Source organism: Danio aesculapii, chromosome 5, assembly GCF_903798145.1.
Source record: "Danio aesculapii chromosome 5, fDanAes4.1, whole genome shotgun sequence".
In the NCBI taxonomy this organism is placed as follows: domain Eukaryota; kingdom Metazoa; phylum Chordata; class Actinopteri; order Cypriniformes; family Danionidae; genus Danio; species Danio aesculapii.
The window spans coordinates 4697246-4712561 of record NC_079439.1 but is presented as its reverse complement, the minus strand read 5'-3'; the positions used below and the strand labels follow the sequence as shown (position 1 = coordinate 4712561).

The following is a 15316-nucleotide window of genomic DNA, read 5'->3' as shown; positions in this document are numbered from 1 at the left end:
TAATCTCTTAAATCATATATAATAATCAGAAATCACTGCAAAAGTATCTGTTAATGAACAGTTTCCGTTTTAAGTGATTCACAAGTGTTTATTTACTGTTGTGAATTGCATTATGGGATGTTGATCTCTGCTCTGTCCACTTTGATGTTGAAAATTCAACACTACAGTTTAACAAAGTGACTTTTAGTGACGCTTTAGTAGTTTGAACTAATAATATAATGTAAAAGAAATAATATCTAGAGAAATAAGGCTGTAAAATAGCAGAAAATGTGCTGCAGGTTGTTACAAGGTTTCTGTAGAGTAACATACAACACAAACATAGACAATATAGCACTGCAAACTATTACAAATGGTCATAAAAATCCTTTTTTGTAGTTTTTAAGGTTAAAAGTTGTTGGAAGTGTCATGTATTTTGTATGAGTGTGCTACCCGTACCTGTGTGACGTCATGAATGTGGAGTTCAGTTAATAAAAGAATACTCCATTGAACAGCACGGCTACTCTAGTGTCATCTTATACATCATTGTAAAATGTAATAAACATAACATGGTGTTAGAAAAGGGATTGTAAACGGAAAGCACAACTGAGAAGATGTCACTACTGCAACCACCATCAGTGTTGTCTCTTCAAGGCAACTTGGCTGAGAATTGGAAGGTATGGCTTCAGAAATTTGAATTATACCTCATTGCTAGCGGAGTGGCGGAGAAATCAGAAACCGTACAGTGTGCAACCTTTCTTCATATCGCGGGTGAAGAAGCGATCAAAGTTTATAACACATTCCAGTTCACCGCAGAAGAAGTGAATAAGATTGACGCACTTAAAATGAAATTTAAAGAGTACTGTGAGCCAAGAAAGAATCTGCCATATATTCGTCACATGTTTTTCACGAGAACACAAAGTACCGGAGAGACAATTGATGCATACGTCACGGATCTTAAACACAAGGCGAAAGACTGTGAATTCGGTGATTTGACTGACTCGCTAATAAGGGATAGAATTGTATGCGGGATAAAAGATGACAATGTTCGCGCAAGGCTGTTGCGGGAGGCAGATCTCACGTTGGAAAAGGCAATAGACACCTGCAGAGCCAATGAAATTACGTCAAATCAAATGAAAATGCTTGTTGAAGAAGTTGACGTGAATAAAATAAGCAGTGTTAAAAATACAAAGAAAAGAGGCAAAACTGTGCAGTTTGAACAGAAAAGTAGACAACACGCTTTGGAAAATCAGTCCAAAACACATGTGAAATGTTCACGATGTGGATATCAACATGAATACCAAAAGTGCCCAGCGTATGGACAAGTGTGTAAATCCTGTAACAAAAGGAATCACTTTGCAAAGATGTGCAAAACTCAAGTATCAGCAAAGAAAATACAATCAATAGAAGAAAATGAGCAAAGTGATGATGAACGAAGTGATTTTTTTGTAGGAACTATTGAGCTGCAAACAAATCAAAGAGTGAAAAATGTGCACACTGTCACCACTGAAGCACAAAATCTGAAGGACAACTGGACTGAAAGCTTGAGAATAAACAACAAGAGTGTCACATTCAAATTAGACACAGGAGCAGCCTGTAATGTAATGCCCCACAATGTGTTCACAACACTAGAAACACAAAGAAAACTGAAGAAATCTAACTGTCACCTAGTTACATATTCTGGCCACAAGATGTCGCCTGTGGGTCAAGTACAGCTTACTTTCACCTACAGAAAACAAAAGCACAACATTCAGTTTCAAGTGGTGGATGGAAACGTACCTGCAATACTTGGACGCACAACCTGTGAAAAACTAAGAATGGTTAAAAGAATTCATGAAATAAGTGAAAGTGAAAATAAAGCCGACCCTTTAAAAGGATTTGATGACTTGTTTTGTGGTCTTGGTTGCTTACCAACTGTGCATCACATTAAAACAGACCCTGATGTGTCACCAGTGGTTCATCCACCAAGAAAGGTTCCAATAGCCCTTAAAGACAAAATAGTTGAAGAATTACACAAGATGGAAAGTATGGGAGTTGTAGTAAAGCAGACAGAACCGACAGATTGGGTGAATAGTATGGTAACTGTGGTGAAACCAAACAAAATCCGTATATGTATGGATCCGCAGGACCTCAATAAAGCAATAAAGCGTGAGCATTATCCATTACTGACAGTGGAAGAAGTGGTATCCAGCATGCCAAATGCCAAGATATTTTCAGTCCTGGACGCTAATCAAGGATTCTGGCAAATAAAGCTAGATGATGAAAGCTCCAAACTCTGTACATTCAATACACCAATAGGCAGGTATAGATTCCTTCGCTTACCGTTTGGTGTGTCTTCAGCCAGTGAAGTGTTCCAGCGTGCGATTGCACAGATGTTAGAAGGTCTTGAAGGTGTGGTCAATGTCATAGATGACATCCTGGTATGGGGAGAAACAACAGAAGAACATGATCACAGACTCATCAAGCTACTGGAAAGAGCAAGAGAGTGTAATCTAAAACTGAACAAGAGCAAGTGCCAAATAAGAACTTCAGAAATAAGATATCTTGGACATATCATCTCAGAGGAAGGTCTCAAGCCAGATGAGGAAAAAGTAAGAGCTATTGTAAAAATGCCACCACCTGAAAACAAACAAGCACTCATGAGATTTATGGGCATGGTGCAATACCTGTCCAAATTCATTCCAAATCTATCCGATATCAGTGCTCCTCTTAGAAAACTGCTTGAAGAAGATATTCAGTGGCACTGGGAGGAAGAGCAACAAAAAAGCTTCACAAAAATGAAGAATTTGTTAGCAAATGCACCAACACTACAATTCTTCAATGTACAAAAACCTGTCACGCTTTCAGTTGATGCCAGCTCAGAAGGGATTGGAGCAGTTATTCTACAAGACAAAAAGCCGGTGGCATATGGATCACGTGCGCTAACAGATGCTCAAAAGAATTACGCACAAATTGAAAAAGAGTTGCTTGCTATTGTGTATGGATGTGAAAAATTTCATCAATATCTCTATGGCAAAGAAGTGGAGGTTGAAAGTGATCATAAACCATTGGAGATCATTTTTAAGAAACCACTGCACCAAGCTCCACCTAGATTGCAGCGCATGCTCCTCAGACTTCAAAGATACATCCTGAAAGTAGTTTACAAGCCAGGTAAAGAAATGCACATTGCTGATGCATTAAGTCGTGCATACCTGAATGAGTGTACAGAAGATTTGCTTGGTCAACAGCTGGAATTGTGCTGCATAACAACATACTTACCTGTTTCAGAAGAAAAACTAAATGTTTTTCGCAAAGCTACAGCTACTGATCAAGAAATGCAATTACTGTGCAAAATGACAATGGATGGATGGCCTAAAGAAAAAAGTGAAGTCCCAAAACAGATTCAGACATACTGGACTTTCAAAGAAGAAATAAGTTTCACTTCTGGACTTCTTTTTAAATCGGCAAAGATCATTGTTCCAAGTCAATTGAGAAAAGAAATGCTAACAAAAATACACGAATCACATCTTGGAGTTGTAAAGTGTAAGGAACGAGCCAGGGATGTTTTGTATTGGCCAAACATGTCAACTCAAATTGAAGAGTTAGTCTCACAATGTTCAGTGTGCAATGCACACAAGAACAGTAATCCAAGAGAGCCAATGATATCACATCCAATACCAGGAAGACCTTGGTCCAAAATTGGCACAGACCTGTTCCATTTTGATGGTTCAAATTACTTACTTTCTGTTGATTACTACTCTAAATTCACAGAAATCAGCAAACTGTCTGACACAACTGCTCAGAGTGTAATTATGGCAATGAAGTCAATGTTCGCAAGATATGGAATACCGGATACCGTGGTCTCAGACAATGGTCCACAGTATGCCAGCACAGAGTTCAGCAGTTTTGCAAAAGCATGGGAATTTGAACATGTGACATCCAGCCCGGGACACGCACAGTCGAATGGACAGGCTGAGAGAGCAGTCCAAACCATAAAAAACCTGCTGAAGAAAGCTCAGTGTGGTAAAAATGATCCTTACATTTCTTTATTGGAATACAGAAACACACCATTGGATGGTATTGGGTACTCACCAGCACAGTTATTGATGGGACGCAGACTCAAATCCAAGATACCTACCTCAGTCACTTTGCTGACACCTGAAAACAACATACAAATTCATCATAAATTGAAACAAAGACAACACAAGCAGAAGTCTTACTTTGACAGACAAACAAGACTACTTCCAAATGTCCATGTTGGAGAAACTGTGAGAGTGCAACAAGGAGATGTTTGGAAACCTGCAATAATCACACGAAAACATGAACAACCCAGATCCTTCATCATACAAACTCCAGAAGGAAGAACATACAGGAGAAACAGGAAACATATTCTCAAGACTGGAGAGAAAAGTTTCACAACTGTGACAGACAACACAGTCAGTGATGTGATAGACTCGCATGTCCCTGACACCTCACCAATGCTGGACAATGACACACAAGAAACTGTAGTTACTGAGTCTCAGTCACATGAGTACATTACCCGGTCTGGGAGACAAGTGAAATTGCCTTCAAGATACAAAGACTGAAAATCTACAGCATGTTTAGCTCTGATTTGAATTAGAAACTTCATCTCTGTTTACAATTAAAGAAATAAAGAAGGAATAGTGTAGATAAAGAAAAGTTCTATTTAGTTTATGCAGTTATTTAAAGCATACATAAAAAGGAGTTTACAAATACAGTTTGTTAAAAAAAAAAAAAAAAAAAAAAAGTTTATACATTGCTAAAGATTGCATAGTATTAAACTTAAGAGAAGGGATGTCATGTATTTTGTATGAGTGTGCTACCCGTACCTGTGTGACGTCATGAATGTGGAGTTCAGTTAATAAAAGAATACTCCATTGAACAGCACGGCTACTCTAGTGTCATCTTATACATCATTGTAAAATGTAATAAACATAACAGGAAGAAAGATCAAGCTCCCATAATGCAATTCAAAAGCTAAAATAAATATAGAAAAATTAAATTATGAATCACAAAACACAGGTGGGTAGTAATGTTAGTAACGGGTTACATTTACTTCGTTACATTTACTTAAGTAAAATCATTGGGTAACGTGTACTATTACTCTTACTCAAGTTAATTATTAGAGAAAAAACTCTTTTATTAGAGAATATTACTCTTACTTCGCTACATTTGGCGGCGTTCCTCCATTACGGTCAAATGAATCTATAAATATGGTTCATATGACTTGTTTGCAAATATCGCGGGGCGCCGTATTGGAGAGGTTGTAAGGTTGCTATAGAGACGAGTCTCCCGCTTTCGGTTAGAGCGCGCGCACCTATGTTAGTATAATGGCTGAAGTTTAGAAAGACGTGCGAGTTCATACTGCTGTCCCGCCATGTCGCCATCTGCTGTTCTGAGAAAGACGGTCACGCTGTCTGTGCAGTGAGTTTATCGGACCAGATCACCCGGCCTCAAGTTCAGTCTATGTTTTTACTCCAAGATGTCAACAAGAATAAGAATAGTTTGATAATGCGATGCACGCATCGAACTGACATCGCAACATATACATGAATGACAGCTCCGACCTGAAAAACACACGTAGTGGTAAGTGGCAATGTTATCCCAATTTGAACCTTATAAACAATAACTATGGGATAACTAAAGAAACTGCTGTTTAATGGAATAACTGACTAGCCCTGCACAAGTCATTTACACTGTTAACTATTAAAAATATAGCCTAACATTTAAACATATTTTTTAATATAAAATTGTATATATATATATATATATATATATATATATATATATATATATATATATATATATATATATATTAATACTGTTATTATTAACAGAAAGATTTTATCAACACATTTCTATCGTTTTAATAACTCATTTCTAATAACTGATTTCTTTTATCTTTGCCATGATGACAGTAAATAATATTTGACTAGATATTTTTCTAGTGATATTTAAAGGCTTAACCAGGTTAATTCGACAAGTTTGGGTAATTAAGCCAAATCATTAATGATGGTTTGTTCTGTAGACAATCAAAAGAAATATTGCTTAAGGGGGGCTAATAATATTGACCATAAAATGGGTTTAAAACAATTAAAACTGCTTTTATTCTAGCTGATATAAATCAAATAGGACTTTCTGCAGAAGAAAAAATATAGGAAATACTGTGAAAAATTACTTGATCTGTTAAACATCATTTGGGAAATATTTAAAAAAGAATTTAAAAAATCACGAATAATAAATATGCCGAGCTAGTGTGTTTCCCATACTGATAAACTTCCGGTGACCTGTTATAGTGTTATAGTTAAGTGAGATTTTTCCAGCCTGATCTCACGAGAAAACGTAAGTATATTACGTTTTGTCAGTTTAGTGGCTAATTCGTACGAGTTCAGTCGTACGAAATTGTACGATTTTAAAAAGGAGGCGTGGCACCTAACCCCACCCCTAAACCCAACCGTCATTGGGGGATGAGCAAATCGTACTAAATTGTATGAATTAGATCGTACGAATTCGTACGAATTAGCCACGAAGTCAAAAAGTTACAAATTGCCGTGAGATTGTGTTGGATTTTTCCCATTTTATTCAGTTCCTTTTACAGCATCGATGTTTTACTGTAATTCAAATACAGTCAGTTAAACAGATTTTGGCATTCATTTAGTCGCTCAAGCGTAAAACGAGACAAAAAGCCGTTTACTCGCACGCGCCCGTCAGAATTGGCAGGCTAGCGCTTAAATGTGCCGATTTTGCATTGTAATTCACCGGAAATGATTAACCCAGGTTACTGGCAAATTAAAAGTCCTATTAGCATGCTTCGGCATATACCCCATTTTGCTTCAACTATATACATACATACACACACACACACACTATTGAAGTCAGAATTATTAGCCCCCCTTTGAATTTTTTTCTTTTTTAAATATTTCCCAAATGATGTTTAACAGAGCAAAAAAATTTTCACAGTATCTCTGATAATATTTTTTCTTCTGGAGAAAGTCTTATTTGTTTTATTTCGGCTAGAATAAAAGCAATTTTTTAAACACCGTTTTAAGGACAATATTATTAGCCCCTTTAAGCTATAATTTTTCAGATAGTCTACAGAACAAACCATCGTTATACAATAACTTGCCTAATAACCTTAACCTGCCTAGTTAACCTAATTAACCTAGTTAAGCCTTTAAATGTCACTTTAAGCTGTATAGAAGTGTCTTGAAGAATATCTAGTCAAATATTATTTACTATCATCATGGCAAAGATAAAATAAATCAGTTATTAGAGATGAGTTATTAAATCTATTATGATTAGAAATGTGTTGGAAAAAATCTCTCCATTCAACAGAAATTGGGGAAAAACAAAACAAGAGAGTAATAATAATAATAATAATTATTATTATTATTATTATTATTAAAAGTAACTAGTAAATTTACTTGAGTAATTTTTTCATCAGATACTTTTTTACTTATCCGCAAGTACTTGTACTTTTACTTGAGTACAGATTTTGGATACTCTACCCACCTCTGCGTAGGGGTGGGCGGTACACCGGTGTCATAGTCATCACCGGTGTGACATTGCGCCACGACATGGATTTTCTAATACCGTAATAAATCAATTATGCGCCTTGAACGGCTGCATTTACATCAATAATAGCTAATTCTAAATAATAAGGCATTCAATTTTCTTCAAACGTTCAGTTGTGGTCTGAATACATGTCCTTATACTACAGGGCTCGAAATTGCAACCATTTTGGTCGCATGAGCGCCCGAAATGTAATCTATGCGCCCTCATAATATATTTGGGAGCATTTGTGTGTCTGAATATAATGGTTGTAGTGCAATCTGATTTAATTTTCTCTAAAAACTTGCTGAATCGCTCTACCCTGCTGCTGTATTGGTTCATATTAGCTGTCAGTCACTCAACGCTTCCCGCTGTCAGATAACAGGGAGCTTTTGTTACTGCAGGAAAGGCAAACGGCTGAAGAGTGAAAAGTGCACAGGTTTGCAAACCTCACCTAAAGTTATAATAATAATAATAATAATAATGGCGCAGATGACAGCGGATCATGACATGAGGTAAATGTTGATCTGCCAGCTGAGATCAATCGAGTGTTTTCGGAGAAGGTGCCCGAATCTCGATGCGTTGCATTCACCGCGTGTTCAGCGCAAATGTCCGCTAAATATAAAATCTAACACTGTACACATCATCGCCAAAGAAACTCGCCTTTACTAAGTTTACACTGAAACTACGGCTCATAACAAAGAGCAGTATTGCGCTGGTGGTCATCATGAGAATCCTGCTCTGTCTGCTCATAAATTGGTGCGGCTGACTCGCCTGCTTTATTCCACCAACACAGAGAAATGAAGATCAGCTCATAACGAGACTGAGCATTTACAATGACCCAAACCAAAACTTTTAAAGAGTGATAGAAGTGAGACTTTCTTTTGTCCGTTCTTCCTTGAGATGTAGATTATTTTGCCTATTGAAAGTAATACCATGATATTATACCGTCACCGTTCAAAAGATGAAAAATACCGTGATATTAATTTTAGGTCATATCGCCCACCCCTACCTCTGCGTATCGATGCCATAAAAAAAAAAAAACCTGAAGAAATACTAAAGCGGTTTATTATTATGAAATATAAATGTTAAAAGAAAAAAAATGACTAAAGTCACTGAAACGTGAACAACTTACCACTGTGTAAATAATAACTGCAGTTTGATTACGAGGATTTTAAGTAGTTGGTGACTAATTACAAGTCCTTAATTTTGTTTACATAATCCAGATGACATAAAATCTCCCACATAAAAATACTATAGTAAATAATAGTCTTTGAGAATCAGTATTTGAATTAAAGGTCCTGTGAAAATTACAATATATTTTTAGTTGTTAGTATCAGCATGTTAGTTTTAAGGATATCTATAAGCTAGTGTGCTCCAAAACAATGACAAAATTCACATTTAGAAGATATACAACTGATACTCTAACATGGTAACTCCCACTGAAGCTAAGCAGGGCTGCACCCGGTCAGTACCTTGATGGTTTGAAGTGGTGTTAGGGAGGTCAGCAGGGGGCGTTAAACCTGCAGTCTGTGTGAGTCCTAATGCCCCAGTAAGGTGTAGGGGACACTATACTGTCAATGAGCTCCATCTTTCGGATGAGATGTTAAACCGAGGTCCTGACTCTCTGTGGTCATTAAAAAATCCCAGGATGTCCTTCGGAAAAGAGTAGGGGTTTAACCCCGGCATTCTGGGCAAATTTGCCCACTGGCCTCTGTCCATCATGGCCTCCTTATCATCCACATATCATAAATGGCTTCATCACTCCACCAATGCTGCACACTGGTGGTGGATGAGGAGATTCCCCCCATAAATGTGAAAAGTGGTTTGAGTGTCCAGAAAAGCGCTATATAAATGTAAGGAATTATTATTATTATTATTATTATTATTATTATTATTATTATTATATAAACATACAAAGCTTGCAGTTTGTCCCTTCCGCCTAAATGAATCAACAATTTTTTTTCACGTCACCTCATACTTCATTTTCTCATTGAATCTTCTGACCAATCAAATATTCTCTAGCATCTGACATGCCCCGCCCCCTTTGAAACGCTTTTCATAAGATGCGCTTGAGCTCAACCACTCTCACTGCCAGAGCTATGATAAAACGAAACACTATTGGCTGTTTTTTTTAAACGGGGAGGAGCTACTCTATGTCCCACCCTCTCTTCATGTTTTAGTTGCGATTACATTAAACATTGAACAAAAGTCGGCGCAATAGCCTAGTGGTTAGCGTGTCGACATATGGTGCAGTAGCACGTCAGGGCGTCGCGAGTTCGAATCCCGGCTTGATGACATTTCCCTACCCCCCTCTCTCTCTTTCCAACTTAGCTTCCTGTCTAAATACTGTCCTATCTAATAAAGGCAAAATGGCTAAAAATAAATCTTTAAAAAAAAACATTGAACAAAAAGGCACGTTTCAAAGCACTTCACGAGACCTTTAATCTGTTGTGGTAATTCTATAGTTGCTTTGAGAACACAACAACAACTATAGTAATATAAACAAATCCCGCAATGCTGTAGTTTCTACAACCATAGGGTGTGTTAAGCCTGGTTTATACTTCTGCGTCAAGTGATCGGCGTGACCCACGGCGCTTGCAACGCGCGTAGCTGTGCATTCATACTTCTGAGCGCTGTTTCTGTTGCTCTGCAATAACACTTCCGAAACGCTAGTTGGCAGTGATGTGTTTATGTTCCTCGGTGTCGAGTTTCTTCGCTGGTGTTTTGTTTTTTCTGAACGCTTCCTTAATGTACAAGTGGCTCAAACTCGCCCATTTTGACGCAGGAACCGGTGGACGTGCAACAACTTTAACCAGAACAAAACTTTCCATCCGGAGCTCCTTCACGGGACTCCACACTTGTAAACACTGGCTCCATCGGGCTCGCGCGGCTCTCGGTCCCGCCCACACTCGTCAGCACTACCAAGCCGACCAATCAGAGAGCTTGCGCTACGCGTCGTTGCGACGGCCACGGCGAGGGCTATGCGTCCATGCGTAGGCCGCGCCGTAGCATACGCGTGCGTTTGACGCAGAAGTATTAATCAGCCTTTATACTATAATACATCACAGTTTACTGTAGTAAACTAAAAATACTGCAGTATTTATTACAGTTTATCAGTTCAAGATAATTAATACTACAGTATACCAGAGCATTCATTAACAAAGTGCTGTAAATACTATAAATATAAACAGTATGATACACTTTACTATAGTATGATTCAAAAACACTATGTTGTACTCATGTAATCCATATTAAAGTAACTGTAGTTAGATTGTAAGTATTTTAAAAAGTAGTTTTCTCTTATTACATGTCTTCGGTTTTATTTACATACTCCAGATGACATAATCTCCCTAATGAAAAAATACTATAGTAAATAGTAGTGTTGTAGAATCAGTACTTCAACTAATATGTTGTGGTAATTGCTATGATAACACAACAAATATAGTTACACCACAGTTTACTGTAGTAAAAACTAAAGTATACTAGAGTATTTATTGACAGTTTATCAGTTCATTAGTTGATATTACATTATGCATTCATTAACAAAGTGTTGTGAATACTATAATATTTACAGTATGGTATACTTTACTATAGTATGACTCAAAAATGCTATACTGTTTACTATGGTATTGTTCATGTGTGCTCTATTCATGTTAAATATTCACCCACTTGTCTTGTTGTTCCAGTCCTGATGGCACATGCTGGAGAATGAACTATCTGGCTCAGAAGACGGATGTTCCCGGAAAATTCAGCTTCCACACTGAACGTAAGAAAGAAAAGTTCATCTACAGCAGGGGTGTCAAAGTCAATTCCTGGAGGGCCAGAGCCCTGCAGAGTTTAGCTCCAGCCCTGCTTCAACACACCTATCTGTAGGTATCAAACAAGCCTAAAGCACTCAATTAGTTTGATCAGGTGTGTTTAATTAGGGTTGGAGCTAAACTGTGCAGAGTTGCGGCCCTCCAGGAACTAAGTTTGACACATGTGATCTACACTGTAAAACATGTTCATAGATGAGCAGTTTTCCATATTTTGTGATTCATGTTATAATTTTCCCCTATTATTTCTGCTTTTGAATTGCATTTTGGGACATCGAGCTTTCTTGCAACACCTTTTAACCTTGAATGTTTAAAAATAGTGGCTTTTATGAACATTTATTATAGTTTGCAGTGCTTTATTGTTCTTGGTTGGTGTTGTATATTACACTACAAACCCCTTGTAATAAACTGTCAGTACATTTTCAGTTCTTTTACAGACTTATTGCTCTAGATATTATTACTTATACATTATATTATTACTAAAATGTCACTTTGTTAAACTGTAGAGTTGAATTTTCAACATCAGAAGTCGACAGAGCAGAGATCAACATCCCATAATGCAATTCACAAGTGTAAATAAACAGGAAACACTTAACAATACAGAAACTGTTAACAGATTTATTTCAGTGATTTACACACGATTTCATTGAGCAATCTTTGTTTCCCCCCCCCAGGCTCGGGAACTGATAATGACATGCGCATTGCTGATGTGAAGTATGATGAATTTGCTTTGATTCACACCATCAAGATGAAGGACGGCTCCAGCACACTGCTCAACAAACTCTACGGTAAATGATGATCACAGTTTAAAACAACCAGGTTTCATTTAAGCAGGTGGGGAAAATAGGCCCATTAACCTCCTAGGGCTTGAGTGTCCACACACATGGACAGCACATTTTAGCTCTTAAGTGGCTATTTAAAATAGTTTGATTGTTTTATATTTTGTTTCAGACACACAGTGTCATCCTGCAACTGTTTTGCAGCATATGAAATGTCCCATACACTATTTTTAACTGTGCAAAATGGGAACAAATGTTGTTTTTACTCTCTGAGAGTCAAAGCAAGTTAAAAATAAATGTCTATGTTAAATATGCATTAAAAAACATTCAGGAAAAAGTGTTTCATGTCAACTCGGACCACGAGTCCACATATATGGACATCATTTTTCTCTAAAAGTACATCATATCAAAAGATGATACTTAGATTTTTATTCTAATTAGGTTCTAATAAGCCCAAATAGCAAAGAGAAATAAAAATGCATGTAAAAAACACCCTGGGCCTTAAGAGGTTTAACTTCAAGGACTGTTATTAATGATTCACCCTAATGTCAGTCACAGTTAAAAAGAAGGAAGATTCTGTTTTTAATTTTTAATCCTAATGTCAGGCACAGCTAAAAATAAGATCAAAATAATTCAATTCAATTCACCTTTATTTGTGAATTGAATTGAATTATTTTTATAATAAAATGTTATTTTTAAAAATAAAATAAAAAATTAATTATTTACCCTAATGTCAGTCACACCTAAAAATTAATTAATTAATTAATTAATTTAAAGCCACATAATCCTGCAGCCCGAGACTGGTTACTCACTGAAGCTAAGCAGGGCTGAGCCTGGTCAGTACCTGGATGGGAGACCACATAGGAAAAGTAGGCTGCTGTTGGAAGTGGCGGTAGAGAGGCCAGCAGAGGGTGCTCATCCTTCGATCTGTGTGAGTCTAATTCCCCAGTTTAGTGAAGGGTACATTATGCTGTCAGTGAGCGCCGTCTTTCAGATGAGATGTTAAACCAAGGTCTTGACTCTCTGTGGTCAGTAAAAATCCCATGGCACTTCTCGTAAAGAGTAGGGGTGTAACCCCGGTGTCCTGGCCAAATTCCCTGCATCTGCCCTTACCTATCATGGCCTCCCAATCATCCCCATACACCTAATTGGCTCTATCACTGTCTCTCCACCTATAGCTGGTGTGTGGTGAGCGCACCGGCGCCGTTGTCCTGTGGCTGCTGTCGCATCATCCAAGTGGATGCTGCATACTGGTGGTGGAGTGGAGAGACCCCCCCCCACCCCGCTCATGATTGTGAAGCGCTTTGGGTGTATGGTACATGATAAATGTACTATATAAATACACATTACACTACATTACAAATATATAAATAAATAATTAAATCTGTTATTAATTATTCACCCTAATGTCAAAACAGATAAATAAATAAATAAATAAATAAATAAATAAAAAAAATCTGTTTTTAATTTGCAATCCTAATGTCAGGAACAGCTAAAAATAAAATTTAATAAAATGTAGTTATTAATTGTTCACCCTATGGTACAGTTGAAGTCAGAATTATTAGCTCCCCTGAATTATTAGCCCCCCTGTTTATTTTTTTTCCTAATTTCTGTTTAACAGAGAGAAGATTATTTCAACACAATCCTAATCATAATAGTGTTAATAACTCATCTCTAATAACTGATTTATTTTCTCTTTGTCATGATGACAGTAAATAATATTAGACTAGATATTCTTCAAGACACTTCTATACAGCTTAAAGTGACATTTAAAGGTTTAACTAGGTTAATTAGGTTAACTAGGCAGGTTAGGGTATAGTGTATAATGTTTTTGTATAATGATGGTTTAATAATTTTGACCTTGAAATGGTGTTTAAAACAATTTAAAACTGCTTTTCTTCTAGCTGAAATAAAACAAATAAGACTTTCTCCAGAAGAAAAAATATTATCAGACATGCTGTGAAAATTTCCCTGCTCTATTAAACATCATTTGGGAAATATTTAAAAAAGAAAACAAAAAGTATAATTCTGATTTCTGTAAGTCACACCTAAACAGAAAGAAAGAAAATCAGTTATTAATTATTCCCTAAATGCTCCAAGACCAGAACTGAAGCCAAAAACATTGTTAAAATATTCTGTGTGACTTCAGTGTTTCAACTGCAATTATACTGAGCTCCAAGAACACCACTCACATTCAGCATAGATTTATTAGAGGTCGCCACAGTAGAATGAACCGCCAATTACTCTGGCATATGTTTTACGCAGTGGATGCCCTTCCACCTGCAACTCAGAACTGGGAAACACCCATACACTCTCTCAGTCTCACACACTTAATCCTGTAAAAGTTAGTTAGTGTGCATGCATGTTTATTATGAGCATTGCAATGGTTGGTTGTTGCACTTCTCACCCAACTAATTAAACCCTAATAATTAATTACCCCAACACTGGTCCTGTGTTTCCGTAGGCCGAACAACAGACCTGAGTCAGGACGTCCTGGATAAATTCACTGAATTCTCTCTTGAGCAAGGGATTCTGCCTGAAAACATTGCCATCCTTCCTAAAAATGGTAAACCGTGTAAAAGAGTGCATGTGTTTATTATTTATCTGTAACTGACTGGAGATCTGACCTGTGTGTGTGTGTGTGTTTTCTCTCCAGACGAGTGTCCTTGATGTGCCGATCTGAAGATCTGATTGATTATGACTGTAGTGAATCATTTAAAGTGCCTCTCTAGTGTTTTACACTCTTCCTATCAGTCCTTTCACCCTCTGAAAGTTCTTCCTATCATTTCTTACCTCTTCTTCATGGGTTTGGACCAATAAACTCTTTTGTGAATCTCCGTTTGGGGCGTTTGTGTTGCTATCTTTGATTTAAAAAAGTTTAATTTCACAAGCTTCACTTATGACTAATGCATTTTGATCTATATCCCACTCCACACGTATACAGTTGAAGAGAAATTGATCATCCAAATACTTCCAAATATTACACAGCGGATGCCCTTCCAGCTGCAACCCAGTACTTAGAAACACCTAAACACTTTAGTTAATCCAATTTAGTTAATCAATTCACCTGTAGCGCATGTGTTTGGGCTGTGGGGGAAACCGGAGCACCCGGAGGAAACCCACGCCAACACGGGGAGAACATGCAAACTCCACACAGATATGCCAACTGGCTCGAACCAACAACCTTCTTAC

The 15316-nt window shown here is 37.2% G+C and overlaps 1 protein-coding gene across 1 annotated transcript in view; it reads left to right on the top strand.

Moving 5' to 3' along the window:
- zgc:153704 (Lipocalin-like) overlaps positions 1 to 14962 on the top strand; it is a 17504-nt gene extending 2542 nt beyond the window's left edge. Inside the window, exons 3-6 of the mRNA XM_056457261.1 lie at positions 11217 to 11296; positions 12020 to 12133; positions 14589 to 14690; positions 14781 to 14962. Coding sequence (XP_056313236.1) covers positions 11217 to 11296; positions 12020 to 12133; positions 14589 to 14690; positions 14781 to 14794 — 310 coding nt within the window. The 3' untranslated portion in view covers positions 14795 to 14962. The remainder of the gene's footprint in view (positions 1 to 11216; positions 11297 to 12019; positions 12134 to 14588; positions 14691 to 14780) is intronic.
- Positions 14963 to 15316: the final 354 nt, after the last annotated feature.